At 33.5% G+C, this 27,130-nt stretch overlaps 3 protein-coding genes across 8 annotated transcripts in view; all 3 read left to right on the forward strand.

Moving 5' to 3' along the window:
- Klp54D (Kinesin-like protein at 54D) overlaps positions 1 to 4,775 on the forward strand; it is a 32,946-nt gene extending 28,171 nt beyond the window's left edge. For 4 of the 6 annotated variants that reach the window (XM_023170770.2, XM_074182117.1, XM_074182115.1 and 1 more), the window contains exons 9-16: positions 215 to 333; positions 473 to 577; positions 1,824 to 1,944; positions 2,367 to 2,589; positions 2,640 to 2,754; positions 3,208 to 3,278; positions 4,219 to 4,329; positions 4,555 to 4,775. In XM_023170770.2, coding sequence (XP_023026538.2) covers positions 215 to 333; positions 473 to 577; positions 1,824 to 1,944; positions 2,367 to 2,589; positions 2,640 to 2,754; positions 3,208 to 3,278; positions 4,219 to 4,329; positions 4,555 to 4,693 — 1,004 coding nt within the window. In that variant the 3' untranslated portion in view covers positions 4,694 to 4,775. The remainder of the gene's footprint in view (positions 1 to 214; positions 334 to 472; positions 578 to 1,823; positions 1,945 to 2,366; positions 2,590 to 2,639; positions 2,755 to 3,207; positions 3,279 to 4,218; positions 4,330 to 4,554) is intronic. The other 2 variants (XM_023170772.2, XM_023170774.2) reach the window with 2 other exon arrangements.
- Positions 4,776 to 5,758: 983 nt separating this feature from the next.
- Positions 5,759 to 9,893, forward strand: RpL7 (Ribosomal protein L7). Its single transcript, XM_023170814.2, has 4 exons — positions 5,759 to 5,849; positions 6,060 to 6,356; positions 9,088 to 9,433; positions 9,741 to 9,893. The coding sequence occupies exons 1-4, from the start codon at positions 5,839 to 5,841 to the stop codon at positions 9,849 to 9,851; spliced, it is 765 nt and encodes a 254-aa protein (XP_023026582.1). The 5' UTR covers positions 5,759 to 5,838; the 3' UTR covers positions 9,852 to 9,893.
- Positions 9,894 to 11,235: 1,342 nt separating this feature from the next.
- On the forward strand, positions 11,236 to 25,168 carry Mppe (Metallophosphoesterase). The gene is made up of 6 exons (XM_023170813.2): positions 11,236 to 11,475; positions 11,597 to 11,827; positions 14,275 to 14,446; positions 18,673 to 18,930; positions 20,063 to 20,294; positions 24,717 to 25,168. The coding sequence occupies exons 1-6, from the start codon at positions 11,462 to 11,464 to the stop codon at positions 24,878 to 24,880; spliced, it is 1,071 nt and encodes a 356-aa protein (XP_023026581.2). The 5' UTR covers positions 11,236 to 11,461; the 3' UTR covers positions 24,881 to 25,168.
- Positions 25,169 to 27,130: the final 1,962 nt, after the last annotated feature.

Below are 27,130 nucleotides of genomic sequence, written 5' to 3' on the forward strand. Positions count from 1 at the left end.
TATACTCTATACATTGATGATGTTAATTTTTGCAAATGTTGAACTTCAATCAGAAAACAAAGTTGGTGTATGATCTTCAGTTCGTTTGGAGACGGTTACGCCTGTTTGACCAACATAAAGTTTGAAACAAGAAAATCAAGTCGACTTACATTCTCCTGATTTACCTGACACTGTGGTATTGTCCTATTTTGTTTTTTTTTTCTATTCGTTTCAGGTTACTGCATTTCTTCTCTGAGCGATCCAAGAAGAAAATCTTCACACATTCCTTACCGTGACTCTAAGTTGACCAAGCTGCTTGCAGACTCGTTAGCGGGAAATGGAGTAACGCTGATGGTAATTTTTTAATATGTGTATTATCGCTTAAAAGCTTGGATTGAAAAGCTTCGCTGACAATAACCGGCTCTTCATTTCTGAAATTTTTGACACCAAATTTCTATTTTACAACTTCTCATTCAGTTTTTCATTTTTTCAGATAGCTTGCATTTCTCCAGCTAGGTCGAATATTCACGAAACTCTCAATACTCTCCGATATGCGGCGAGGGCTAAAAAAATTCGTACGAAACCGATTGTGTTGATGGTACGTATAGTCAAATAATGTAAACTTTCACGGCTGGAGATAACTGTCTGAAAGCTATTTTCCGGTTTTTCCTTTCCGTGGTCTGCAAGTTTTTATACCTGACGTGTCGTCTACTACTGCGGTAGACATTATCAAAGACGATGTGGTAACGGTCGCAGTGTCCCAGTTGGTGCAAAAGTTGTTGCTCTCGCACGCAGTAACTACGATACTGATATTAGGCTCTTTAGTTTCATATTATCATTAATGGTCATGGCTTGGTTTCTCCTAATTGGATTACCTGATCTTGCGTAGACGAAAACAAGTCCAAACAGTTCGAGAAAGTCTCGGACACTTGGTTAAACCAGAACGCATTATGACGAGACTTCTGCGCCATCTATCGTATATATGAAGAGTTTTAATTTGACAAGCAGGCAGGAAACTTTGAAATATATTCATAGTTTCAGTTGGCTGTCATTAAAAAGTTTCTTGTGTGTTCACATTTAAATTAAAACGTATGGAACTTCAGTTTTGTTTATTTGAAATGTTTTTCAGAAGGTTTTTAACTCTCGAAATTTATGATCCTCGACGGTGAAAATAAATAAGTAGATAATTTGTTCAGTACAGACAAAACTCTCATACTTTCACAATAATATAAAGTATTCAAACCAAAAGTTCAGCAGCACTTAGAATTTGAAGAATTGTTTCATCATCGTCAGAAGATGAGGATGATAATGATGAACACGATAAAATACAGTTGATCGTGTCCATTCTATTATTTAGAGTATCCTTGTAATCGAAAATTCAGTTAAAATTTTACCTAACCTCAAACACAAACTAACAAAATTAAATAAATGAAAAAAATATTCTGGAACGCAAATAAATTTCCATATGAATACGCATGCCCAACGAAAACAGTTCTCATCAGATCGGCCTTGAGAGCAAGAGCGATTTCATGATAATAATAATATAAGTTAATTTGCTCAATATAGAAAATTGACAATGAAATAAATAATTGGCAATTGGCAAATAAAGAGAGAGAATCCCATTGAAGGAAGAACCTTGTACATGGTGATGATTCAGGACAGTTTTGGATAATTTCGCAGTCGAAACCTATAACCTGCATTTTGTATAACCAAAATAAACATATAATGTCGATACAAAATAAAACAACATAATTTGACAATTTATGTTATCTTTCCTTAGTGATATGTATACTATACGTACCTGTCTTTCCATTATTAATTATCCCATCGATTATATTCGACAGGATCCACGGGAAGCTTTAATCTTAAGCTTGAAGAGGGAAGTGAGTGTTTTACAGACCGAAAACGACCATCTGCGATCTGCGTTAAGCTATTCTGGATCGTCCATTGGCGACTCGTCTAATGGTAAGTTCACAAACGGACCCAACAACAATTAAATCTTATATACAAAACAAAGTCGCAAAATCGTGTTAGTTACACTATTCATCAATAAAAAACAACGGGGTCGTTTTCTAAGATTTTTGATTTATTGAATTGGCCTCCGCATGGAATAGCAGAATAACTGTCAACATTTAAAAAAGTTCGTTAGGTTATGACAGTTGTCATGATGCAAGCAAAGACAATGGGGAATTCGCAGAGTGTTACATTGATTGAAAATGTCTTTAAACTTAATATAGAAAACATCCACTGCAAAATTTACCTCTATGGGCTTATCTAGAAAAAGCCAATCAGTATTTAGAATAGACCCATCGGTATTTAGAATAGAATATATATTCCATATTTTTTGGGTGGTTTTGACTTTCATTGCCTTCCATTGATTTCCACAGAACGTCGAGTTATCCAAACGCCTCCGCGTGTGGATCTGGAGCAACTCGCCAGTTTAGAAGGACCTCAACTGGCCGAACTTATCAAATTGTATATGATAGAAAACGAGGCGTTGAAAAAGGATAACGAGGAACTCTTCACTTCCCGAGATCTTCTCCAGAGGGACCACGAACTCGTGTGCAGAGAGAACGAACGCCTGATAAAAAAGTTGGAGGAAGTCAACTCGTAAGAGAAACTTAACGGAGATTATATATTGTGTATAATATTTATTTCAGAATATGTTGTAGATCTCCCCTTATACCGGCTAGACCAGCATTTTCTGCAGAAGTTTTGAACGGCGGAACAGACACAACGAATATCTGGACCAATCCTATTCCTGATAAATCGCCGGTAGGTAAATATAGCGTGTCTCATCGTTTTCGACAAACTAATCTACCAGATAAGATACCACCCATCTCATGAATATTTAACCGAGTGTTCAACCATATACAGGCAATTTTCCCACAAAAACTATCTGTTTACCTACCTATATTTTCGGGATGATTTGCTCACTTCAATTAACGAGCAAATACAACTACTACGCCCAAATTCACCATTCCAAAAATTCCATTTTTTTCGAGACCAATTGTAGAAACTTGAACGATAATACAAGGGAGAAACATGGTGGAAAAACGGAAAAACGTTGACAATTCGTTGTTTAGTTGAATTATTTTGTGACATTCAAGATGAGAATATAAGGTTATGAATTTGGCAATAACCAGCCACGTGGTATACCCACTTATTTTCGAACCCCGAAAACGTAACGATATGAACAAACTCAACATCATATAATATTAATTTTAGGATAATTCACCTCCAACTCAACTACCAGAATCCATCAGAAGAGAGCTAAATAAACGACAACTTGGAAACGGGTAAGTTTATAATTTGAATCCACAGAACTATAAAGTTATAGTTCCGTGTTTGAATCCCACCTTCTGCACGGAACAATGAAGAGAAGTGTCTACTTTCTGCTTTCAAATATATGAGGCTTGAATACAAGAAATATGTTTTCATGCAACTCTTCTAATCTAGGAAGAAATGAGTTCTCTAAACATTTCAACAATAAGGATTTTGGACTTTCACAGAACAGTATTCTCAGGAAACTTTATTTTTGAAGTTTGAAAGTTTATTAAATTATTCAGAATATTAAGTTTCTTTTATCATTTCTAAGGTGAAAGTGGAATGTATTATTGTTATCATATTTATAATGTTAACATTCTTTGAAAGACATTTTTTGACAGGCAGTGTCATACTGTTTTTTTGGTATATTCCACAATCTGAAAAGGAATATAGCTTTTCACAAATGAAATAAGTTCGAATATTGTATCGAGGAGAAATACATGCATATTAGAAAATAAATATTTTGAAATAAAATCTTGAAATATGCATCTCTTCCAACTGTCTACACCGTAGGTTCTGGTAAATGTCTGCCGAAAAACCACTACTTCCCCGGCTAATACCACGCTGTATATTGAATTTTATCCGACAGACAGTTATGCAAGATACCTCACAGAGGTATTCATTTTCTCATTTTTACAATTGGAGCTAAAGTTTTCAAGTGAAGTTTTGGCTTTGAAACCTGAGAAAATTTGTGTTCTGAAACGTCGGCCACTAAAGAAAGCTGCTTATTACACTTCAGCATGCTCTCTATCAATTCGGCTTTGCTTATTTTTCACATTGTGGAAGGTTATATATCCAAAAAAACAATAAGAAATCATAAGTCATTTGTTGGTAGGATCAACAAGCAATAATTTGGATATAAGAATGTAAGTTTTCAAAGTCGGAGATTTCATATACTTATATTTTTTATAGAATTGGACAACGAAGGCATAACTCTCTCGAAGATAAATCGAATGCAGCACGAATGATTCGTTTGAGGACATCTGAATCTTTTGATAATAATAAAAATGTTAGCAATGAAAAGTGAGTACACCAGTTAGGTAATTGAATTTTAATGATTTTTTGTATTATTCTGTAAATCCAATGGATATTCCTCCGGGTAATCAGTTTCTTTGGAAAAAAATGTAGGAAAAAGCTTATAAGCCCCAATAAAATAGTTGTAAACCGGGACTCCGTTTTCAGAAATGACTTAGTTGAAGATACTAAGAAAATTATCCGAGAAATTTACTACATTTATTTCATTTTTAGCAGAATTGGTCCAGAGTCAAACACTACATGCGAAGATTCTTCCCAAAGACGTTTCTCCGTTGCACTGCCTAACAAATCAAAGAATCGAGAGGTATTTGGCAGCATTATATCCTTAACAGACGATGAAGATTTGAATTAATCATCTCAAAAGTTTTTACTTGATATGCAAACTTCCTTCTTCCAGGGTGTGTCATACCTGGACGTTTTTATATTCAAACAAATCAATAGGACGTAATGAATTTCAAACAGTGATGTAGCGTTATAATGAGAATATATTGAAAGTTGGTTACTTATTGTTGAAACTAGGAAATATATTTTCACTCCATACGAAATTGTTTAATTTTTCTGGTAAGACATCTTGCTGCAACATTTGGGGGATAATATTTTTTACATGGCATTGTATACTTTACTGTATCACTCAAGATTTGCAAACATGATCTATTTCATCCACAATAACCTTCATTATCATTGTGATGATCATCATAATAATAATCGTTTTTATTGACATAGTATAAAGGAATATACATATACCCGCAAGCTTTTATTACAAAGTTGAAAAATAGTATACGTCAAAAAGCAGAATTCAGCTTGAGATTCCTGAACAGTGATGCAGCTACTCATTTCTATAAAATGTTCTTGCAAATTTATCGACCAATACGGTTTACTCGATTATATTTACGTGGGCCGCTTCATCTCCTAAAGACCCAATTTTGGTTGGTGGAACGCACGTCGAGAAGAATGTTTGCAGTTCTGGTGTTTAGAAACAGTACTTATTTTGGGTCATCACATTCTGAGTATAGTTTTTCATTTATTTGTAAATTTCTGAACATAAACGTTTGGTACTCAAGGTTCCATTCGACCAGGATCTACCAGGACCTCTATAATCGTGACTTCAGCCGTGAAATCCTGTTCTTATGATATCTTCTGAAACAATAAGAGATAGCAAGAGATATTTGTTACATTCCCCCACACAGATGATAACGCCAAACCGTTATTTTAACACGTGTTTTTCAATCATCAAGTGATCATCTTCAATACGAAGATCAAACTTTATGACAATAATCAATCTTTTCCTGATTTTTCATGTTCGGATTATAAAGCTAGATGTCGACCACGTTAACAATTTTCCTAGAGATTTGAGCTGCCACCTTGCATCAAGTACCCTCGCAGATGTGGCAACAACGACAACAATGAATCGAGCAATGGTTAACATGAAAGAAAAGAAGAAGAAGGAAACACTGAAAACACTGTCAATTTACAAATTTCTTAGTTTCTTTCGCTATCATGGCTCCAACGTAAGAGTTTTAATTTTTTTTAAATCTGAATTCATCCGCTTACCAAACTCTATTTAACGTTGAAATTCATCATTTTCTGTTAATAACAACTGAATTTGTTTTAATTAAACGGTTATTAGTTGCAAAACGATATGTTTTTCCACAAAAAAATCAATCTGGACATGTTTATTTACACTACGGGGAACCAATAATTTTACAATTTTATTTTAGGGCTAAGAAGACCACGGAAACCAAAACTGTAAAGGGGCTACCAGCAGTTCCCGAATCTGTCCTGAAGCACCGCAAAAGGCGCGAGGCTTCCCGTGCGAAGAGTTTACAGATCGCCATAAAAAAGAAGTCTGAGCAGATCAAAAAACGCAAAGATATCTTCAAGAGGGCCGAACAGTATGTTAAAGAATACCGGCTCAAAGAAAGGGATGAAGTTAGGTTGATCCGACAAGCTAAAACCAGAGGAAACTTTTACGTTCCCGCTGAAGCCAAGTTGGCATTCGTAATTCGTATTAAGGGGTAAGTGTCTTTAAGATTATAGTTTAATAAGGAACATGGCACAATATTTCAAGAATGTTTCTGTAACTTCGAGTATTTTTATTTACTTGAACACATATTAGGTTAGAATGTCCCATAGTAGGTTTACGCAACAGTGCCTAAGGAACTCGACCTAATAACTGATCACTAAAGAACACTGCCTAGTTTTGGTAATCGTTCAGCTAAGTGAGGCAGGCTTCTTTTAACATAAAAAGTTATTGGGCATAAGTATTTTCAACTGCTGTCATGTGGCACTCTGGCCTACTATCAAATATTCAGCCATCACTTCTTGAACAATTTCTTTACTCAGCTTTTTGTATAAATGAAATGAGAAATGCTTCATTCCTGTTCTGTCACCTAATATATGCTTTCCAGAATTCAAAATAAGGCTGAAATAGTAAGTTGTGTCTTTGCAGGAATGATTAAAACATGCATGTAGTAGGTTCAAATATGTGCAAATTTTGATAAGTCTAATCTCCGTGACTGCCATCGAACAACAAAGTGACCAAATAAATTTCTGAGTATCGCTGTAGTTTTTTCCCAACACCAAACCTTTATTTTTTTAACACTTCGACATGTGTTTCGATCACTAAGTGATCATCTTTAAAAGGAATATCAAACTAATCATACTTGCAAAGTTATCCTTATATATACCATAGATACCTGCATGTTAAGTGTCTTGAATTAATTTCACGTTATTGCCTTATCTATTAGTCTTAAATTATTTTAACCATGTATCCTTATGTAATAGTCAGGTAAATCTAATAAATAAAATATTATTTTAGCAAGCTATATAGTATATTATTAGGTATTGGACTGCGGATTTTTCAGCTCTTCCATATTTTAAGTGTGCTAAGTGCTAAAATATGGAAGACCTGAAAAATCGGCAGTCACCCATTATATCTTGCAACTAAACCATTCCATAGACTTAAGTTAATTGAATTAGTTAGACAAGTTAACAACAAACGGCATCTAGATCTCTGTGAGAGTGTATCTAATAGTATACTATAAAACTTGTTAAAATAATATTTAATATATTAGATTTACCTGATTATTACATAAGGACACATTGTAAAATCAATTCAAGACTAGTAGGTAAGGCAAAAATGTGAAATTAATTTAAAACGCAGGTACCTAGAACAGGTATCTATGGTAACTATGTAACTACGATTAGTTTGATCTTTCTCTTGTAGATGATCACTTGGTGATCGAAACATGTGTCGAGGTATTAAAAATAACGATTTGTTGTTGGGGAAAAACTCCAGTAATATGCATTACTACACCAAATGTTCCAAACAGTGCATCATAAGTAAATGAATTTCTGTTGCATTTTTAGTCTTTTTTCGTGATATGAACAATTAATGAAAATTCTAGTGAAGTGAAAATATCATTCAGAACGTCCTAAAAAAGGATTCATTTGGCGAAAAGGAAAGGCTTTTGGTACGAGATAATGATAAGAATGAACCATTATACGTGTTTTTATTACCAAAAGTAGACATTTTTGCAAGATACCTCACAGAGGTTAGTTTTGCAGATATTTCTTGTTCATCCAGTAGCAGGAACATACTAAAATCAATCAAGTATATTACCTACAGACCGGTTTCGAAGTATTACCTCTCATCAATGTATGAAAGATCCGACTCAAACAACAAAGTACCTGAGACTCGATTAATTTCAGCGTGGCTTGATTGCATGTATGAAACCTCTCATCTAATGGAGAGATTGTTAACTAGTAGCAACTCCATCTCGTGAACAAAGCCCCAAGCGTGGGAAGAATCATCTGATGTATAACTACTTCAACAGAGATGAAACTGTGTCTGAAGATTGTATCGAGGAGAGATACACACATGTAGGAAAATTAAATATATAAATATGTATCTACTTATGTATTTCTCCTCTATACAGTCAGACAGGGATTAATTGTTTCGTCATTCTTTTTCACTTATAGCGGAATGTATGTATGTATGTGTTTTATTGAGTATTTTTTGTGCTGTACCAGACAGATTCATAATGGTAATTGTACAAAATTATCATTTTCCATGCTGTCTAATAGAAAATAGTTTGAGTTATAAGTATTTTGGTGACATATTGCCATAATATCAAAATTCAAATTGACATTTCTGAATATTTTTTTAAAACAATCCATTCTGAAAAACAAATTGAAAATGTGTCCTGAAAGGTTACTGCCTCTTATAAATTCATAAGGAGGGTAGAACTGCTCTATTTGCTATATTTATAATTTTCTCTGTAAAATGAGAGTTATATGATTACATTTTTGGAACAAATAATGAAAATATTTGGCTTTTTTTCCATAAAAGGGTAATGTTTCAGAAAGTTACCCATTTTTTGTTCTGGAGATCTGATTTTCTTGCAAAATTCTTTTGACAAACTTGAAATCTAAACTACAATTTTCAAATCAAAATAATCAACCTTTACACTTTCCAAAAAATTATAAACTCAATATTATTCCTTTGTTCAATAAGAAAATGATTCATTCATTGGAGATTTTGCAAAAAAGTTACTGGCAATAACATTAACGTTAAACGAAGTAACAAATATACCTTGTTTAGGAACATAGACTTTCATAGCAATGAGTCTTCGCTGAGACTTTGAGGTGTAACCCAGTTCCATTCGACCAGTACAAATTTTGTTCTTATTATATTACAGATTTGATAAATCACCACCTAACTGACTTCTCTTATATTTTTTTCAGTATCAACAAAGTAGCTCCTAAAGTACGTAAGGTTCTCCAATTGTTCCGGCTCCTTCAAATCAACAATGGTGTCTTTGTCAAGCTCAACAAAGCTACCATCAACATGCTCAGAATATGCGAACCTTACATCACTTGGGGATACCCTAACTTGAAATCTGTCAGAGAACTGATTTATAAGAGAGGTTTCGCCAAGGTGAACGGCCAAAGGGTGCCAATCACTAGCAATCAAATCATCGAAGACAAATTAGGAAAGTCCGACATCATATGTGTTGAAGATTTGATCCACGAAATCTTCACTGTCGGAAGTAGGTTCAAGAACGCCTCCAACTTCTTGTGGCCATTCAAGGTAAGAGAAATGCGCTGAATTAGTTTATTTTTAATCATTTCTGGTTATTCAAATATAATTTTCAATGACAATGTGTTCCGCAGGGATCTGTTTGCGGTCCTTTTCTTTTTTTGCTTTTATAAATGATCTATCATTGAAGAAGAATTTGATGACATCCTTGTCCACTTTCAACATTTTTTTTATTGTTAATTCAAGTGAATTAAAAAACTTTATGAATTCTTTACACATAAAATGTACTAAGTTGAAAAAGTAAATTGTTTATTTTTCTTGTTCATATTGTTTGATGTTGTGCAATGTCAATTTTCAGCTTAACACACCAACTGGTGGATGGCGCAAGAAGACCAACCATTACGTCGAAGGTGGTGACTTTGGAAACAGGGAAGATAAAATAAATGAGCTTCTTAGGAGGATGGTTTAATTAACCATGTTCTGTTTATGCAAATAAATAATTTAAGATAAATTACTTTGTTTCCTTGACTTGAGATTATTGATAATTACAGAATTATACCTATAGAAGACTTCTGGGCATTGGGGACGGTTAAAATATCCTTTATTATGCATAAAAAGGAAATTTTATACATAAAAGAAAATGGGGTGTGTACAATAAAATAAAAATACTTATTTACTATCAAAACGAAGGAAAAAAAGAACTAATACAATAATAGACGCTAATAACTATAATATTAACTTTTCTATTCACAAATATTTCTTGAATATAGATCGTTTTGTCTTCAGTTAGCTGGATGTCCATAATTTTCGTGTAGGTTAGAATAAATTTTGCCCCATCCTCATAACTATACAGGAAATATGTTGCATATCTTTTCATTTGAAAAATGTAGGAAATTGAAGTTCTTTTGTTGAGAAAAACAACTGGGCAGTAGCTTTGGCAGATAAGGCCATTGACTAAAAAAAAACTGATCATAGAACACAACTTGTTCTGGTTTTTCCACAGAACTCTAACTTAGAGTTATAGTTCTATGGGTTTTTCGTTTCATGCTATACTTTTATAACCATCTCAGAAATGGTCATGATGTTGAAAAATATGTCTGAAACAAATAACTGTTAATTGATAACGAGAGCATAAAAGGGCCACAGATATCTATAAAATTATTTTTTCACACAACTGAGAATTTACGTTTACAACTGTAAATTATGATCAGCGTCTGTAGACAGCAAATTTCTCGCATGTACACTTTGTACTCGACAAAATAGATGTCACCGAGTTACATTTATTTCAAATTTATTTAGTATATGATTGTTCATGAGAAAAACTAACCTGTAGTAGGCTAGGGCCGAAGTTGGATTCAACTCTATATAGTGCAACTAGAACTTGATTTTACATATCGCACTAGTATTTCTAAAGGGACACAACTCAAAAATCAATATGAAAAAAATCGATAAATATTTCTTTATCGATCATATAAACTGTATCAAGTTGATACAGTATCATCTGAACTATATCAAGTTGATACAGTTTGGATGTTAATACAACTTGATACAGTTAATACAACTTGATACAGAAATATTTACCAATTTTTTCATAGTCTCAACTCAAATATACCGATTTTTGAGTTGTGGCATTTTAGAAATACTAGTGCGATATATTTGTGTAATTTTAACAATATACATTAATGTTGTCAATAATTTCATTAAAAAACTCGAATTTGTATAATTTTCAATATGTTTTATTGAGCCATTCATTTTTGAACGCTCAGACTCGCCAGATCACAATATATTGAAATTGCAAACTGAATAGTTGTGAATTTTCAATTTATATGTAGGTACTTATATATTTGCTGAGATTTTTTTGGCCCTTTTATAACCCAAAAAAAGTTATTGAATTTCGACAGCTCTCAGACTCCAATCCCCAGACCCCAGATGTAAACAAAATCCAATTTGAATTAATTAAAAACAATATCAAATATGAGATATGAATGATGGAAATTCAAACATCTTTACGATTCCATATGAAAGTTGGAAATTAGGGAAGCTACATTTTTACCTATTAGCTATGATATAGATTTCGATATGCATTTTTTTAGGTAAGGTTTTAAAATATGATGTCAAATCATAAATGAATTCAACACTTGCGTAATTGGAAAACTGACCATTTCTTGTTCATTTATTTCTACGATTTTGGTTGAATTTTTTTCATATTTTCAGACCATGTTTCAAAAGGAGGCTTCTACATATTCCATTGATTCTTGTGATATTATGCGTTTCCCACCATGAAATATTTTCTTATTACTTAAATACTCAAAACTGGTCCTCTCTACGATGTGATAACAAAAACGAATGTACAAGAATTTTGTTGGTTGCTGATCCCCAAATCATCGGAAACAATGAAGAAAAGTATCATTTCATAACACCCTTTTCAATTTTTGACAGTGACAGGTAAGGCATTCACAAATATGCTTCCACCTGCCACAAAGAGAAAATAGTTTGCTGACTCTAAAAAGGGATGAAATGTTGAAGGTGGAGAATCATATCGTTCATTAGTTAAGTATAGTTTTGACCATAGCCTTACACTTGTCGAAGATGTTTCATGCAAAGTTTCATTTAGCTCTCAGCAACCGTAAGTGATTTCCAACCACCGGGCCTGATACTTTGTTGTCTTCTGCTGAACATTTTTCTCGATACTTCTCAGAACTTTTGAATAAGTGTTTGGTTATTTGTGTGCAGAAACTAACTGTACAACACTGCACTTTGTATAATATATATCTTATAATTAGATCTGCACCTAAATTGAGGTTGTTATTGTCAAACTAATCTACGATGGAAACTCTAGAAAATTAGTGAAAAAACAATATTGTACTATTTCACTCAGCACTGATTCAACTACAGGAGAAATACATAAAAAACTTTTCTGGAAAACACGAAATTTAGAAAGAAATGACTTTGTGTTTCTGCTTGTAGATAATGGGCCTTTATTGAATTTTCTAGACATTGTCACAACTGTAGCGTCAACTGAAGTTATCAGAGGAAGTTATACTTGCCTGTAGTTTGGCATTTACGGCATCTTTCATATTATTATTCACAAATAATATAAACAATGAAGAACCTAGAATTGATCCCTGAGGTACACCAACTCTTTCACTAGCTTCTCATAGACATATAGACTTCTTTAACGATTAGAATAAAATTTTGTTGTTCATTACATGCCCTGTACAGGTTTTCCAATAACTTCTGAGTAATATGTAGTTGGAAAATTTCAAAAAAAAAATTGTTGCTTGGCGCTTGAGACAATAAAAGGACAGCCATCAACATGAAATCAGCGCTTCACTTCTCCTAAACCAATTTGATACTAAGAAGTCTTTTACTTTGTTAAAATTCGATACACTACATATTTCAAGGTACCTGATCTTCAGTGAAAATAGATTCCTCTCTTCATTTCCATTTACTGACTTTCACTCTATGAACTTATTAACCATATTTTGTGCTTCACCACGAGCTGAATTCATCACCGTGCAAACATGAGATAAGATTATTTCTATGTACATAAATCAGCACCAGATAAGAGAGAATCCTATTTTACTTTCAAAGATGAATTCTCTTAGTAAACTACTACGTGAAAATTTTGAATGGGCAAAGAGAAAATAATATTTTCACAAATAAAACCACTGGTGGATACAAAATTTTAATCCTTTTTTAATGATCAATTTCAAACATGATTTGATTGTTAGCTAAAACTGGAAGCTCTTGTGATGTAAAATGAATGTGATGAAAACATTTTATCCAAACTGTCACTCGCCGTGTTTCGCTAACCAAGTCAGCATCATCAGGAGATGACTAAAATCAAATATCATGAATACTCTTTGAAATTATGATTTCAGTCCTCTAATAAGAGTTAATCATCAAACAATAGAACAGGTGAATTACATCAAATTTCTAGGTATCAAAGTAGATCAAAAAATGACATGGGATCCTCATATTAATGATCTAACAAATAAATTAAGCACAAGTTGCTTCATCATCAGGCAATTGAAAGGTACAATATCTCTGGAAACCCTTAAACTGGCTTATTTTGGAATAGTGCAATCGACAATAAGTTATGGAATAATGTTTTGGGGTAACTCTGTACATATGAATAGAGTTTTTGTTATGCAAAAAAGAATTATCAGATGTATGGCAGGAGTGCACTCCAAAACATCATGTAGAAAATGGTTCAATCAACTAGGAATTCTCACAGTCCCCTCACTTTATGTGCTGCAGATCATATTATACGTTAAAAAAGATGAAAATTATTTGAGGAAAAAAAAAGATATACATAATTACTGTACAAGAAACAGTGAAAGATTATACCAGCCATACTCACGATTAGGAGTTGGTCAAGACTCCCATGTATATCAAGGTATTAAATGTTATAACAAACTCATGGCTATTCATCCTGAGTTAAGTTTAATGAGTAGGAATGAACTAAAATGTTGGTTGAATGAATTTTTAAAAAACAAGGTGTTCTACTCTCTTCAAGAATTTTTAAATTGTTGATGTTCATTGTATATTTTAATATTTTACTTATCAAAAATGTATATGTATAATTTTGTAAATTTTAATTACTTTTAAGCTCTCTTTGTGTCTAGTCCAATAAGTTTCATGTATTTACACTTTTTTTATGTTGTACATGTGAACTTTAGTGATGAATAAACTTCTATTCTATAAGTATTTATAAAAGTTCCAATGGAGATCTTAAAGTCTATACTAAAGTCTATAAACTTTTGGTTCACCACAGAACATTGAGTCTCATAAATTGTCACTCTATCATTCCTTGTGGTCAGCAAAGTATCCTCTAAGGTGGATGTTCGTAAATATGGAAGTGATTAATATCTTGTACTTGATTTTAGGTTTTTACAAAAAACTTACCACCATGCCTTCAACTTTGTTCAACCGGATTTGGTTATATTTTTGGGTGATTTAATGGATGAGGCTCATAAGGCTACGAATGAAGAATTCAATAACTATGTTAGGAGGCTGTTCAATATATTTTTGAGCGGAGGAAGTCCGTCGAATGTTAGGGTAATAAGGAAAAATATTTCAGTTACTATGGGCAGGAAAATTGATCACTAACTGATGTAATTTAATTATCTTCACAATAACGGATTTTACAAAAAAAAGCTTGTTGAATTGGCCATCGACAGAGCACCTTTTTGTTACTTATCTATAATGAAACTTTTTTAATAACTTTCATCTTAACAAAGTGAAAGAGAGACACAAAACGTTACCTTGTGGCGCCCATTGTGTTACCACAAAAGTACCGAAGCTCTCTACAAAAGTAAATAGCCTCAGTGATCTTCCCTCATAAATCAGACATCTGTAGCTCTCAAAATCGCTGAAGGAACCTTCAAACCAGTCAGGCTTCTGTAAAGGTCATAGTACTATATCCGCATTAAGTTGCATGACAGACGATTTCCTCAAGGCTCTAGACAACCAAAAAGTGGCGTCTCTTACCCTATTGGATATGTTGAAGGCTTTCGATACTGTCAACCTTGACTGTCTGATTCCCAAACTCCATTACCATGGGTTTAATGGTCGAATTTCGGACTGGCTCAAAGCCTATCTCTTCAAGCTATCACAATATATCAGTGTGAATAACCACCTAATTGTGCTCACTTCGGACAACCGAATTATTAATAATGGCGTACCTCTGGGTTCGGTACTCGCTCCCACTCTTTGTTTTTTTACATGTGACATGCAGCAGCAGCAATCTACATGTTTCCCAACGACTACTCCCTCTACCTAAACTTTCAGCCTTGTCAAAAATTTGAGGAGCTGACAAAAATCAACAACGATCTTTCAATCATAAAGAGGTGGACCGAGAAAAACCCCTACTCCTGAACTCTGCGAAAAGCCAAAATATTCCTATTGGGTCATCCTTCAACTTGAGCCACCTTGATGAGTTCGCTGTATGTATTGACAACAAATTAATTCATGAATTTCATTAGTTCGGACTTCCATTGTCTAATATTATACAGAGCTATTCAAATTCGTTTCTGTACATGGGGATCTCGTAAACGATAAGAGATAGAGTGTCGGTTAAATTGTGGCAAAGTTGCGTAATTTAGAGACCTATTCAATGATGTGAAAAAATTGAATATAGCTCTTGGTTCTGGAGATATACAGTAAAAACAAAAAAAAAAACAAATTATTTTTTTGCCTATATCTTCTTTATTCGCAGACATATTGAAAATCTGTCAACATTTTGCTATTAGCACTTGTTGTGGGCAATCAGCATATGTCCATGAATCTTTTATATAGGGTGTCATCTGACTCGGGCCACCCTCCATCTTTGAATTTTTAAATACGGACCTGTATTTTTGTTGTAGTTTTTGGATCGTAGACGTTCACTTCATACTGGGAAATTAAATTTTATTTTATATTTCGGGATGTTTCGGTATATTTGATTATAATTAGGTGAATTATTCCCTTTTAAATTACGGCCCTGGAAATTGGTTGACTGTTAAATATCAATCAATCAATATGCTTTATTATCGGAAGATTAGTATCTTATTGACAAAGTCTTGTAAAAAAATCATATGAATGTCATTAAATATAAAAAATACAAACATAGCAATTTCACAAATAAAACATTAAGAAGACAGATGATTAGGTGAACATTATAGGTTATCATGGTAGAATTGTTTTATTTGTGAAATTGCTATGTTTGTATTTTTTATATTTAATGTCATGTATTGTATTTTTTATATTTTATGACATTCATTTGATTTTTTTACAAGACTTTGTCAATAAGATACTAATCTTCCGACAATAAAGCATATTGATTGATCGATTGATAATTAACTCAGTCAACCAATTTCCAGGGCCGTAATTTAAAAGGGGATAGATAATTCACACAATTATAATCAAATATTATCGAAACGTCCTGAAATATAAAATTGAATTTAATTTCTCAGTGTGAAATGAATGTCGACGAAACAAAAACTACAACAAAAAATACAGATCCGTATTTTAAAATTTAAAGATGGGGGTGGCCCAAGTCAGATGACACCCTGTATAAAAGATTCATGGACATATTCTGATAGCCCGCATCAAGTGCCAATAGCAAAATGTGGACAGATTTTCAATATCAATATGTCTGCGAATAAAGAAGATATAGGCCAAAACATAATTTGGGATTTTTTGGTTTTTTCTCCGGAACCAAAAGAGCTATATTTGATTTTTTTATATCATTGAATAGGTCTCTAAAATATGCAACTTTGCCACAATTTAACCGACATTCTATCTCTTATCGTTTACGAGATCCCCATGTACAGAAACGAATTTAAATAGCCCTGTATAAAATGATTTGAAATCCCTAAAAGAACCAATACATATTAAAAATAATTGCTGAAAATAAAATTTATATTAAGCAAAAAAATCCTGAAGAGAAATTACAGTGAAATGAAAGACAAGTAAAAAAGTAAAACAATTAAACAAAAAGTAAAAAACAAAAAAAAATTGATGGATTTCAAGCTTTCTGTTTCACCAGTTTCGCGTTTGGCGTGAATTGGCCATTTTTCGCTTTATTATGTGTTTCCATATGTTGCGTATCTCTACGCTAGCTTGGATGAGTACATTGTTGGACAACATGTATGCGGCTTCTTTGAATTTCCTCCTTAACCAATGTTCCTCCCTTTGTATGACCTCAGCTTGGGACCACTCGATGTTATGTTGATGGGTCCAAACATGCTCTGCTATTCCTGATTTGCTGGTTTTCCCTCGCTGTGTGTGTTTCTTGTGCTCGGCAATGCGAACATTCAATGGCCTCTTAGTTTCACCGATATATGATTCTCCGCACTCGCAGGGAATCCGACAAATGCAATTCTTGGAATCGCAGTCCGCGTTTGGTGACCTGGTTTTTGTGAGGCTTCTACGAAGAGTTTCCGAATCTGAAGCAGGTAATAAAAGGCAATGGAAGTCCGAAATAATAAAATTTATCATGAAACATTATCAATCACCTTCAAACAAAAATTAACTCATTCTGTCTCTGAAGCAGGATGTGCTATTTTTGACCAGCAGCTAAAATTCTCCAAGCAATTAAGTATTGCTGCAAAGATAATCTACCTAAGCTTAAAAAAACGACTTCCCTTCAAACGGAATCTGGACACTACCACTAAAAAATGCTTTGCAAATAATTTGTCCTCTCGAATACATACTGACGTAGTTCGCGGACCTTGTTAATGAATGCCATGAAGGGCAAGTCCGCAAAAAATGTAAAATTCGTTTTATGTATCTCATATTAGGGAATTGCGATATTTGAAATTGGATGAAACGCGTTTTGTTCACTATGATTTCTTGTCAACAAGATCTTGGCTACTGAACTACCCAAGTACCTTGCCTCATAAATAGTTCTAAGGGAGGACATTCACAACAGATCACTGAGGAACATAAATGATAGATTTTCTATTCCTTTCCATCGTTCTTCAATTTTTGAGTCATCTTTTTCTAACTCAACATTCTAACAAAACATCATCATGAAAATATTTTATAGTAACATGACTTTATATTTACATTAAGTACATCCACTTTTAACATCCGACAATCCATGTTGGTTTGCATAATTTTAATTTCATTTAATTATCATGACTTCCTGCTCATTATAAGCAGTTAGGATTTATGTACTATTATATTTAGGAGCTTTGTCAATAAGAATTCTATTCTTCAGATAATAAAGCATGCTTTGATTTGATTTGATATCTGCTGAATAATATGCCCTCAAGAGTATCATAATTTATCTGCTCCTACTCTGAAGAAAAATCTCAAAAGCCTATCCTGAATGGGCAGCTGAATTCAATAAATTTTAGCCAATTTTAATCCTATCAGTTTGTTTGTATTGCATGTTTTTAACCTAGTTTTGGGACTTGATCGATATCATTCAAAAAATGTATTCAGTCTTTTTGTGTGTGATTTTGTACTTTATGCCATAATAAATACTATTATTATTATTACGTTGGCTGAATAAATTTCCAATTTCAGATCAAAAAAGGAATTTGTCCAAAAGAAATACTTTTTTTCTCATATATAGTCAGTGGGCATAATTGAAGACCAGTATGCCCACTGACTATATGTGAGAAGTTTTCTTTTCTTATACGAGGAATTGGACAAAATTGGGTGGTTGGTTACTTCATTCACAGGCATTTTTGTATCAACTTCTTCTTTATAAACAATGTATGTCAAAACTAGGTACATCCCAAACAAGTGTGTCATTGATTTAGTACAATAAACGTTATTCATTGAATTTCTAGCATATTTGGCTACCTGGAGATAACGATATTGGTGGCGAGGACTCATCGGTAACGAAAAACAAAATAAAAAGATTCGACAGAGCGTTTTCACAACCAAGCCTCATCAACTTCAAGAATATAACGTTCTTCAAAATCAACAGACTAATTTCCGACATACCTGTATACAAGGAGAAGAGGGAATTTTACAATACCGACGAAATATTTGTTGGGTTGAGTCATGTGCCATTAATGTTCAAACCTTCAATCTTCGTTGATAAGGTAACTAATTAACCTTCTGAATTTTTAGATTGTAGTTTTTGTAAACAGTCGACACCCTAGACACGGCTCTAGAGCCATGAAGATAATAGCACAGTGTGCTATCGAAAATGCTAGCATATAATAATCAGACGTTATTGAAGTTTCGAATCCTTTTTGTTAACAAGTGGTAATATTAAAACATTGAAAATAAAGGAGAACTAGTTGCATGAATAAAAAAAACTATGGTTATAGTTGACAGTCAAATATAATAGTATTGTGTCCTGAGTTCCTCAGGGATCAGTACTGGGACCTTTACTTTTTGTGTTTTTTGTTAATGATCTCTCAGAACATATTAACAATTGCCACATAACTATGTTTTGTATTCGGGTATTGATCTAAGAATTGTACAACATATGATTTTTAAGAAAGAGAAAGATAATTCCTCTGCAGATCTAAGAGTGAAACATTTTCAATGCTCTAGAAGTAACATTCGTGATATGGGGTTTTTATATGAAATTTTTGGGTCAACAATGATTTCTAAATCTTTGATTGTATTTGTTGTTTCCAGTTCTGATTGCTTGATTTCATATGGATGATTTATGGGATCTTTGTTTCGGAAAAAAGTTAATTTATGACATTTATCTGCAAATTTATCAGCATTCAAAGTTAGATAAATTGTACTGCAATAATTCAGTTTCAGATGGGTCATGAATAACTTTAAACATCTTCAGATCATCAGCAAACAAAAGAAATTCACTATAGAAAACGTTATTCAAGTCATTTACAAATAGGCTGAAAAGTAATAGTCCCAAATGAGATCCCTGCGGTACACCACATGGAACTGTGATTGAGGAAGATACTAAGTTACCATATTTTACATATTGGGCTCATTCTGAAATGGATTGAAAATTATCTTTCCTGAATACCCAAAAGCGTTTATTTTATGCAACAATAAATTGTGATTTACTCGGTTGAATCAATTTGAAAAATATGTGTTCACATATATATTGTAAATCACTTCTAGGAACCTAGCTAGACATTTCTTCTTTTACTGCTTGCCTTTGAATTCAACTTGTTCTCGACTGGTAAATAATTATTGACATTTCCTATAACGTGAACAACTGTTTTTGTATTAGTTGAATTTGATTTGGAGGTGATCGAAAAGATGATGCCGCATCTATTGTTCACCGCTCATGAACACAAATCGATGATAATCAGCACCGATGCTCTGCTTCGTCAGGATTTTCAAATCGTGCCCGTCACGCCAAAAGACCAGCAGATTTTCGAGTTTACCCTCGGAATGACGGACATGTACGAGATATTGATTCCCACCTCTTCATACAGGATGGGCACCGACAAAGTTGGGTATGGTTATGCCATAATTGGTGAGTATCAATATTGCTCTACTGAGTAGCGATACAAATTGTACAAGTGTCAATTTCAAAAACGAACACAAATGATGAAGAGCAGAGATAAAACAACACTTTGTCAAAGCTATTTTCCGGGTTTTTTGGCCGTAGTCTGCAAGTTTTTTATGCATGACGTTTCGTCTACATTGGAACCACGAAAAAACGTATAGGTACGGTTAGGAGAAGAGCTTTCTTCCCATCGCTCTGAACACAAGAGAAATTGTCGCTTCCGACAAATCAGCTGCTCTCAAAAACAGGTAATCACATTATCTCATTCAAAGATACAGTAATTTTCGATGAAACTCAAAATTACTATCCAAGAATACCGGGTGTCCCACATTTTATGTGACAGGCAATATCTGGTTTGTTGAAGGAAATACACAAAAATGTTTCATAAAAAAGTTTCAGGAGTTCATGAGAGCTATATTTTGATATAATTTTTAAATATACAGGGTGTTTGGTGTAGGTGCTACAGACCAAAATTCAATTTTTTAAAATAGAACGCCCTGTATATCATTACATATTCAAATGCTACGTTAAATTCTGATATCATTTCATGTTTGGTTTTTGAAATTCGGTTACGGCGTTGTTGAGTTATTGCTTAAAATGTAAAGTCTTGAGAACGACTATTATTTTTAAAAATATCTCATACAATTATTCTCCCTGCATCAGATCACATGAAAATTAGTCAAAATTTTGGGTGTTCGAAGTGATGGTTTCAATTTTGAGTCGTGGAATTCAGTCAGGAATCATTTTGAATATGAAACAATTGCGAAATTGAAAGAGGTGTATTCGAAAACAAATCTTTAATTAGTAACAATGTAAATAATATAACTTGATAAATCATTTCATAAGAATGGTAGGTACCTAGAAATAAGTCATAAAAATTGTTCAAAGTGATGCCCATTAGATATTATACAGGCTTCGAAACGTCGAATCACTTCTCTCGTATAAGTCGCTCTTATAATATCAGGCGTAATATCACTGCACGCTAGTCGAATTTTCATTTTCAGATCATCCACATTCAAAGGGGGAGTAGTGAAAACAATATATTTTAAATAACCCCATAGGAAAAAATCAAGCGGTGATAAATCTGGGGAACGAGCCGGCCACCGAATTGGACCCTTATTACCAATCCATCTATTTGGGTACGTTCTATCCAGATATTCAGTAACAACCTGTGAATTGTGAGGAGGAGCACCATCTTGTTGCCACCAAATTCCTTGTCGTTCTGCTATGGGAATATCTTCCATCAACTGGATCAAATAATTTTCTAGAAAATGTAAATATCGCAATCCATTGAGATTTTCATTGAAAAAGTAAGGTCCTATGATGCGGCCATTGAACAATCCACACCATACATTACTACCCCAAGTAGTTTGAAAATTACTTTCGCGGACCCAGTGGGGATTTTCTTGAGACCAATAGTGACTGTTATGTCGATTCACAACTCCATTATTGTGGAATCGCGATTCATCGCTCCACAAAATTTGACTGAATATGTTAGGACTTTCATGTAATATTACCTGAATACAAGCAATGAATTCAAGTCGTCGTTCAAAGTCCGTGGGTTTCAAACCTTGTACCAACTGAATTTTGAATGGGTGGTATTTATTTTCTTTCAGAATTCTCTGTACATTAGATTTACTCACACCGACTTCTTCTGCAAGAGTATGGATAGAAACATGTGGATGAATAATAATATAAGCCAACACATTGATCTCTAAATCTTCAGTTCTAACAGATCTCGTATGATGACGATGCTTTATAGTAGAAGGAAATGACCCAGTTCGCAATTTTTCTACAACTCTCGAAAAAGTCATTCGTGACGGAATGGGTCTGTCTGGAAAACGTTCTTGGTATAGACGTTGTGCTTGACGGCAGTTTTTATGACATTCCCCAAAAATTAATAACATATCAATGCAATCACTAGGACTAAACGCGAAAGGCATACTGGAGTTTTCGCACAAAGAACACAGTTACTGTTTTGCAAAGAATCACTGAATCGAACTGACAAGTAGATACAATTCAACAACATTTGTTACTATGGCATCAACAAGCATAAGCTACTTGATGAAATTGTGCAATATAAAGCAATTCACCCTCAAGTTAGTCACATTCTCAAGAATTTCAATATTATATTCAACTGATATCGATATCGTATCGTAGAGGTGAGAATAATGGTTTGTATTCAGTAGTAGTCTAGTTCAATTTAATAAAAGATATAGACTGGATTCGTGTACGAGTAAATAAGTTTTTTTGAAACTTTATATTTAAGGAAAAGTGCAATAACTCAACAACGCCGTAACCGAATTTCAAAAACCAAACATGAAATGATATCAGAATTTAACGTAGCATCTGAATATGTAATGATATACAGGGCGTTCTATTTCAAAAAATGGAATTTTGGTCTGTAGCACCTACACCAAACACCCTGTATATTTAAAAATTATATCAAAATATAGCTCTCATGAACTCCTAAAACTTTTGTATGAAACATTTTTGTGTATCTCCTTCAACAAACCAGATATTGCCTGTCACATAAAATGTGGGACACCCGGTATATAGAGAGGCAATAGAAATTCGGAAACAGAGGGATAACTTTAATAAAAAGGAAGAGGCAATGAACATTATTGAAATCTGGCTACCTATAGTTAATTGTACACAAACAAGGTCAGTCATTCCAACTTGAGCACTTCGACTACCTCATCGTCTTTGATGTCTACCGCGGTAGTAAACAAAACGTCAGAACCTGCAGACTACGGCCAAAAACCCCGAAAAATAGCTTCGACAGTTTTCTCCGGCCGTGGAAGTTTATATTCTAAAAAAACACCCATGATTAAAAATTCTGTTTTAAATCTTTTTTTTCTGTTTAATCACCTGTCGCCCCCATACGAACGAAAACACTCAGAAGTTGAGGAACTTGTGCGAGCTAAGGACTAACGAGGTCTTACCTTTTAACGTGTGATTCCTAACACGGTTACAGAATCATCCCAGCTTCAACCAGATAAATTCTTTCGAATTGCACATAATCTATCTAAATATCTGAACTTTTAATATGTGTTAGGAATCACACGTTGAAAGGTAAGACCTCGTTAATCCTTAGCTCGCACAAGTTTCGACTTGTGAGGATGGTCGTTCGTAGGCGTGCGACAGCTGGTTAACGGAAAACAGATTTTAAACAGACAGACAGATGTATATGAAACATTTTTCAATTCAAGAACATTCCCTTTCACTATTCTCTCACAAGCACAAAAATACAGTATCTCGACGCGCGTTTCGCCAACCAAGTTAGCATCATCAGGAGATGACTTCATACACTGGGGATTTCAACATAATTGAAAAAAATAAAACATAACAATACTTAAAGGTTAATTCACGGCGCATAAAAGTAATGTTTTGTTCCAATATAATGGTGACGAGTCCTTTAATTTATTTAAATAGTTGATTTGATCTTGAATACTAAATACATTTTTCAAGACATGGAGGTTTTTGAAAATTTCTGTGAAATAATAGATGCTCAATAGTTGAGTCATAGTTGAAACTATTCGTAGATTCATAACGAGAAATTCCATTGAGTTCAACTTAGAAATTAAAGTTGGCAACAATTCCAGTTCTATCCGCTTTTTGGCTTTCTACTTTTCCACCTTTACACGAAAAACACAGGAAACTTCTGACGGATGGAAAAAACAGTTCAAAATAATTCTTTCATAGATGTAAAGATCATGCATAGAATGTACTTTCTTCCTTCCTTTGAAAGATTCCCATGTTTGTTGAAGATGGAGAAAGCCAAAAAGTTTTTTCCCAAAAACCCCTTCTATTGACTGGGAAATCATATAGCATCTGTTTTGTCGGAATTGAAAAATAACTGTGATGCCTATCCAACTGCAGAACCATATTTATCTTTCATTGTTTTGCCTTCTGGTGCTGAGACAATATAGAAAAGTCATCAGCATAGGTCGTATAATGAATTCCAGTATTAACAGAACATCTATATTGTATTGGGTCCAGAATAGACCTTCGTGGCACACCCATACCTATGCTTAGAGGCTTAGATTTTAGTCTTTGGGTTTCATTACTTTCATCTCTTGCGGAAAGACACCTTTTATGAATGATAGATTGATCAGGCATGTTAATGGTTTTATTTTTACTTTTACTTACCCCTTCAAGCTAGCGTTATCAGGAGATGGACTATACTGTACTTCGATATTGCTAGCGGCACAATCCAAGTCGAAATATTTTTTAATTTACATGTACATAAATTTTCTTGACTGTAAGACTATTCGATTGTCATTGATTTGATTTTTTTAGTTCTACATTATATATCCCCCAGGTATAAAACTGTTGATTTAGTCAAATATTGCCACTGAATGTTTTTTAATTGGACTTTTTTTTCAGAAAATAATGTTTTGCGATTCACTGTGCTGTGGTCTCCGTCCCGTTTTACTCAACTCAAATGTTATTTTTATCTCATTTTAGTGATTTTTTTATTTATAATTTTATATAAGTGCTTCATCTGTCCAAAGTACTCCAGAATAGCACGAATAGTGAAAGGTCCATAACTAGAGAATACAAAGTTTTTTTCAAAAAACATTCAAGTTGCTTGAAGAAAATCTGATTGGTCTGTCCCCATGCTCGTCGTTTCGACCTCAATAGACCTCTTCAGAGGTCATTGACCTCTTTGATGACCGGGCGATTTTCTTCGAGAGATAATAAAATGTTTTCTGGAAAAAAATGGAACCCTAGCCATATCATATTTTTATATTTTGTCTTTAATTATGTCACGTGCAATATGAATAGTACAAAAATTATAATACCATATTTTTGAAAATAAATATATTTATAAGTCAGTTTAGTTTTTCTATGATTAATTACACTTCCATCTTTTTCTTCAGAAATATCTACAAAAATATTTTCCATTACATGTATGTGTCTGGATATATCTCAAAAATAAATATGGTTAACTTTTTAGTTCGCTGTTCTTTAAAAGCTTGTTTTTAAACTATATTTATTTTTTATTTTCGTATGCTATAAAAGCGTGTTTTTCAGTCTTTTTAAACTAGTTATTTTATTGAAACTTTGGGATCAATCAGCCGTATATTGTTTAGAAAAATGACCATTGATATTTTCCAATTCCGGAGAGGGAGCCTGAAAATCAGCTACCAAGCCCAAAGCAGCAGGCGCGCAAAGGAGAGTTACAAATAAGGTATCAGGCGCGCGTGTTAATAAAAGAAATACTTTTTTTAAATGAAGAAACATGTACAATGAGTTCGAATTATATCAAGGAGTTTACGTACACCGCCATCTGCACGCGAATAGATCAAGCAATAACGTCGATGTATTAAGGAGTTTACGTAAACAGCCATCTGCCCGCGAATAGATCAAGCAATAATGTCGATATATCAAGGAGTTTACGTACAGCGACATTGCCCGCGAATAGATCAATCAATAATGTCGATATATCAAGCGCCATATATCAGCGCCATCTGCCCGCGAATAGATCAAGCCATAATGTCGATAATTCTGTGAAGTATCACATTGAAAAAATGAGTTACCATGGTGTCCAGGGCATAGCGCTCAAATTCTTCCAGTCTTATTTCACAAATAGGAACCAGCTTACAACTAATGACGTGAGATAGCGAAACATCAGCATATCATTGGTTTGCTGCTGGTAAGCTGGCTCCAAATGAAAATAAAACTCAAAATATAACTGTATCTTCCAATCCAAATATTCATCCAACAAAGAGTATAAGTTTATTAGGATTCCTTATTGATAATGGATTGAGCTGGTCTGATCATACCAAATCTGTGACTAGCAAACTTTCTAGTGTTTTGTTTGTTCCGAGACAATTGAATAATGTGGTCAGCTTGAAGATGATCACTTGGTGATCGAAACACTTGTCGAGGTGTTAAAATAACAGTTTGGTGTTGGCATAGAACTCTAGTAATATTTACTACTACACCAAAGTTTCCAAAGAGTGCATCACAAGTAGACATTGTGATATTCGAGAATATGAAACGAGATCCGCAAGTTTATTGAACCTGTCCAGAAATAAACAATTAGTAAGAGAAATTCTCTAAACTCAAATTCGTATAATAATAATAATAATCGTTTTTATTACTACAACCACACAAAAAGAATAACAATATTAAGTTCTAACTACATACAGTGTGACCCATTTTTAATGGAAACACCCCCCTAAAATTTGAAGTTGTAAATCGATTTTAATATTTTTTTTTCAAATGTCAAGTACTAAAAGGTCTACCTTGGGACAAAATTTTAAATGTTTATTAAAGTTTCAGGGCATACTACGATATTTTTTCTTAATCAAAAATCGGGATTTTTTATTAGCGATTTTTTTATTGAAAAAATCACTACGCCACTGGATTCAGAGTTCCTCTAAATGGGTGTGACCAAAATTTCATGAAAAAAATATTCATTATTAACAAAGTTATGACAACTCAAAAATTCGAAAACTCACACAGCTAACAGTCACAATATATCATTTTTTATGATTTCAACATAACAATAAAGTGCCGCCAGATGAAAAAAAAACAAATAGCGTAAATATTTTTAATGAAAATAACGGAATTAACATTCACACAATTCAACTAACAATGAAGCAAAAAAATTTAATAAACGTAACTAATAACTAATTATTGAAATGTTTCGATTCAGTGCAACAATTAATTCTAACTCATATTCTAGTAGCCTCTACTAATCCACTACGTATTTCAATATATGTGTCGTAGCGCTTACGTATGTTTCTGATCACGTTCCTTAGTTCTTGAGGGCTAATATCTGCACATAC

This window comes from Leptinotarsa decemlineata, unplaced genomic scaffold, assembly GCF_025532065.1.
Source record: "Leptinotarsa decemlineata unplaced genomic scaffold, Ldec_3_MD MMD2_tig00026328_RagTag_RagTag, whole genome shotgun sequence".
NCBI classification, from domain to species: Eukaryota; Metazoa; Arthropoda; class Insecta; order Coleoptera; family Chrysomelidae; genus Leptinotarsa; species Leptinotarsa decemlineata.

What these genes read in the sequence shown, in the direction of transcription:
- RpL7 (XM_023170814.2), top strand. An exon ending in TTCGTAATTCGTATTAAGGG is followed by an intron (nt 6,357 to 9,087) that starts GTAAGTGTCTTT and finishes TATTTTTTTCAG; the next exon opens with TATCAACAAAGTAGCTCCTA. An exon ending in ACTTCTTGTGGCCATTCAAG is followed by an intron (nt 9,434 to 9,740) that starts GTAAGAGAAATG and finishes GTCAATTTTCAG; the next exon opens with CTTAACACACCAACTGGTGG.
- Mppe (XM_023170813.2), top strand. An exon ending in GAAGTCCGTCGAATGTTAGG is followed by an intron (nt 14,447 to 18,672) that starts GTAATAAGGAAA and finishes TTGAATTTCTAG; the next exon opens with CATATTTGGCTACCTGGAGA. An exon ending in GTATGGTTATGCCATAATTG is followed by an intron (nt 20,295 to 24,716) that starts GTGAGTATCAAT and finishes CTTTTTTTTCAG; the next exon opens with AAAATAATGTTTTGCGATTC.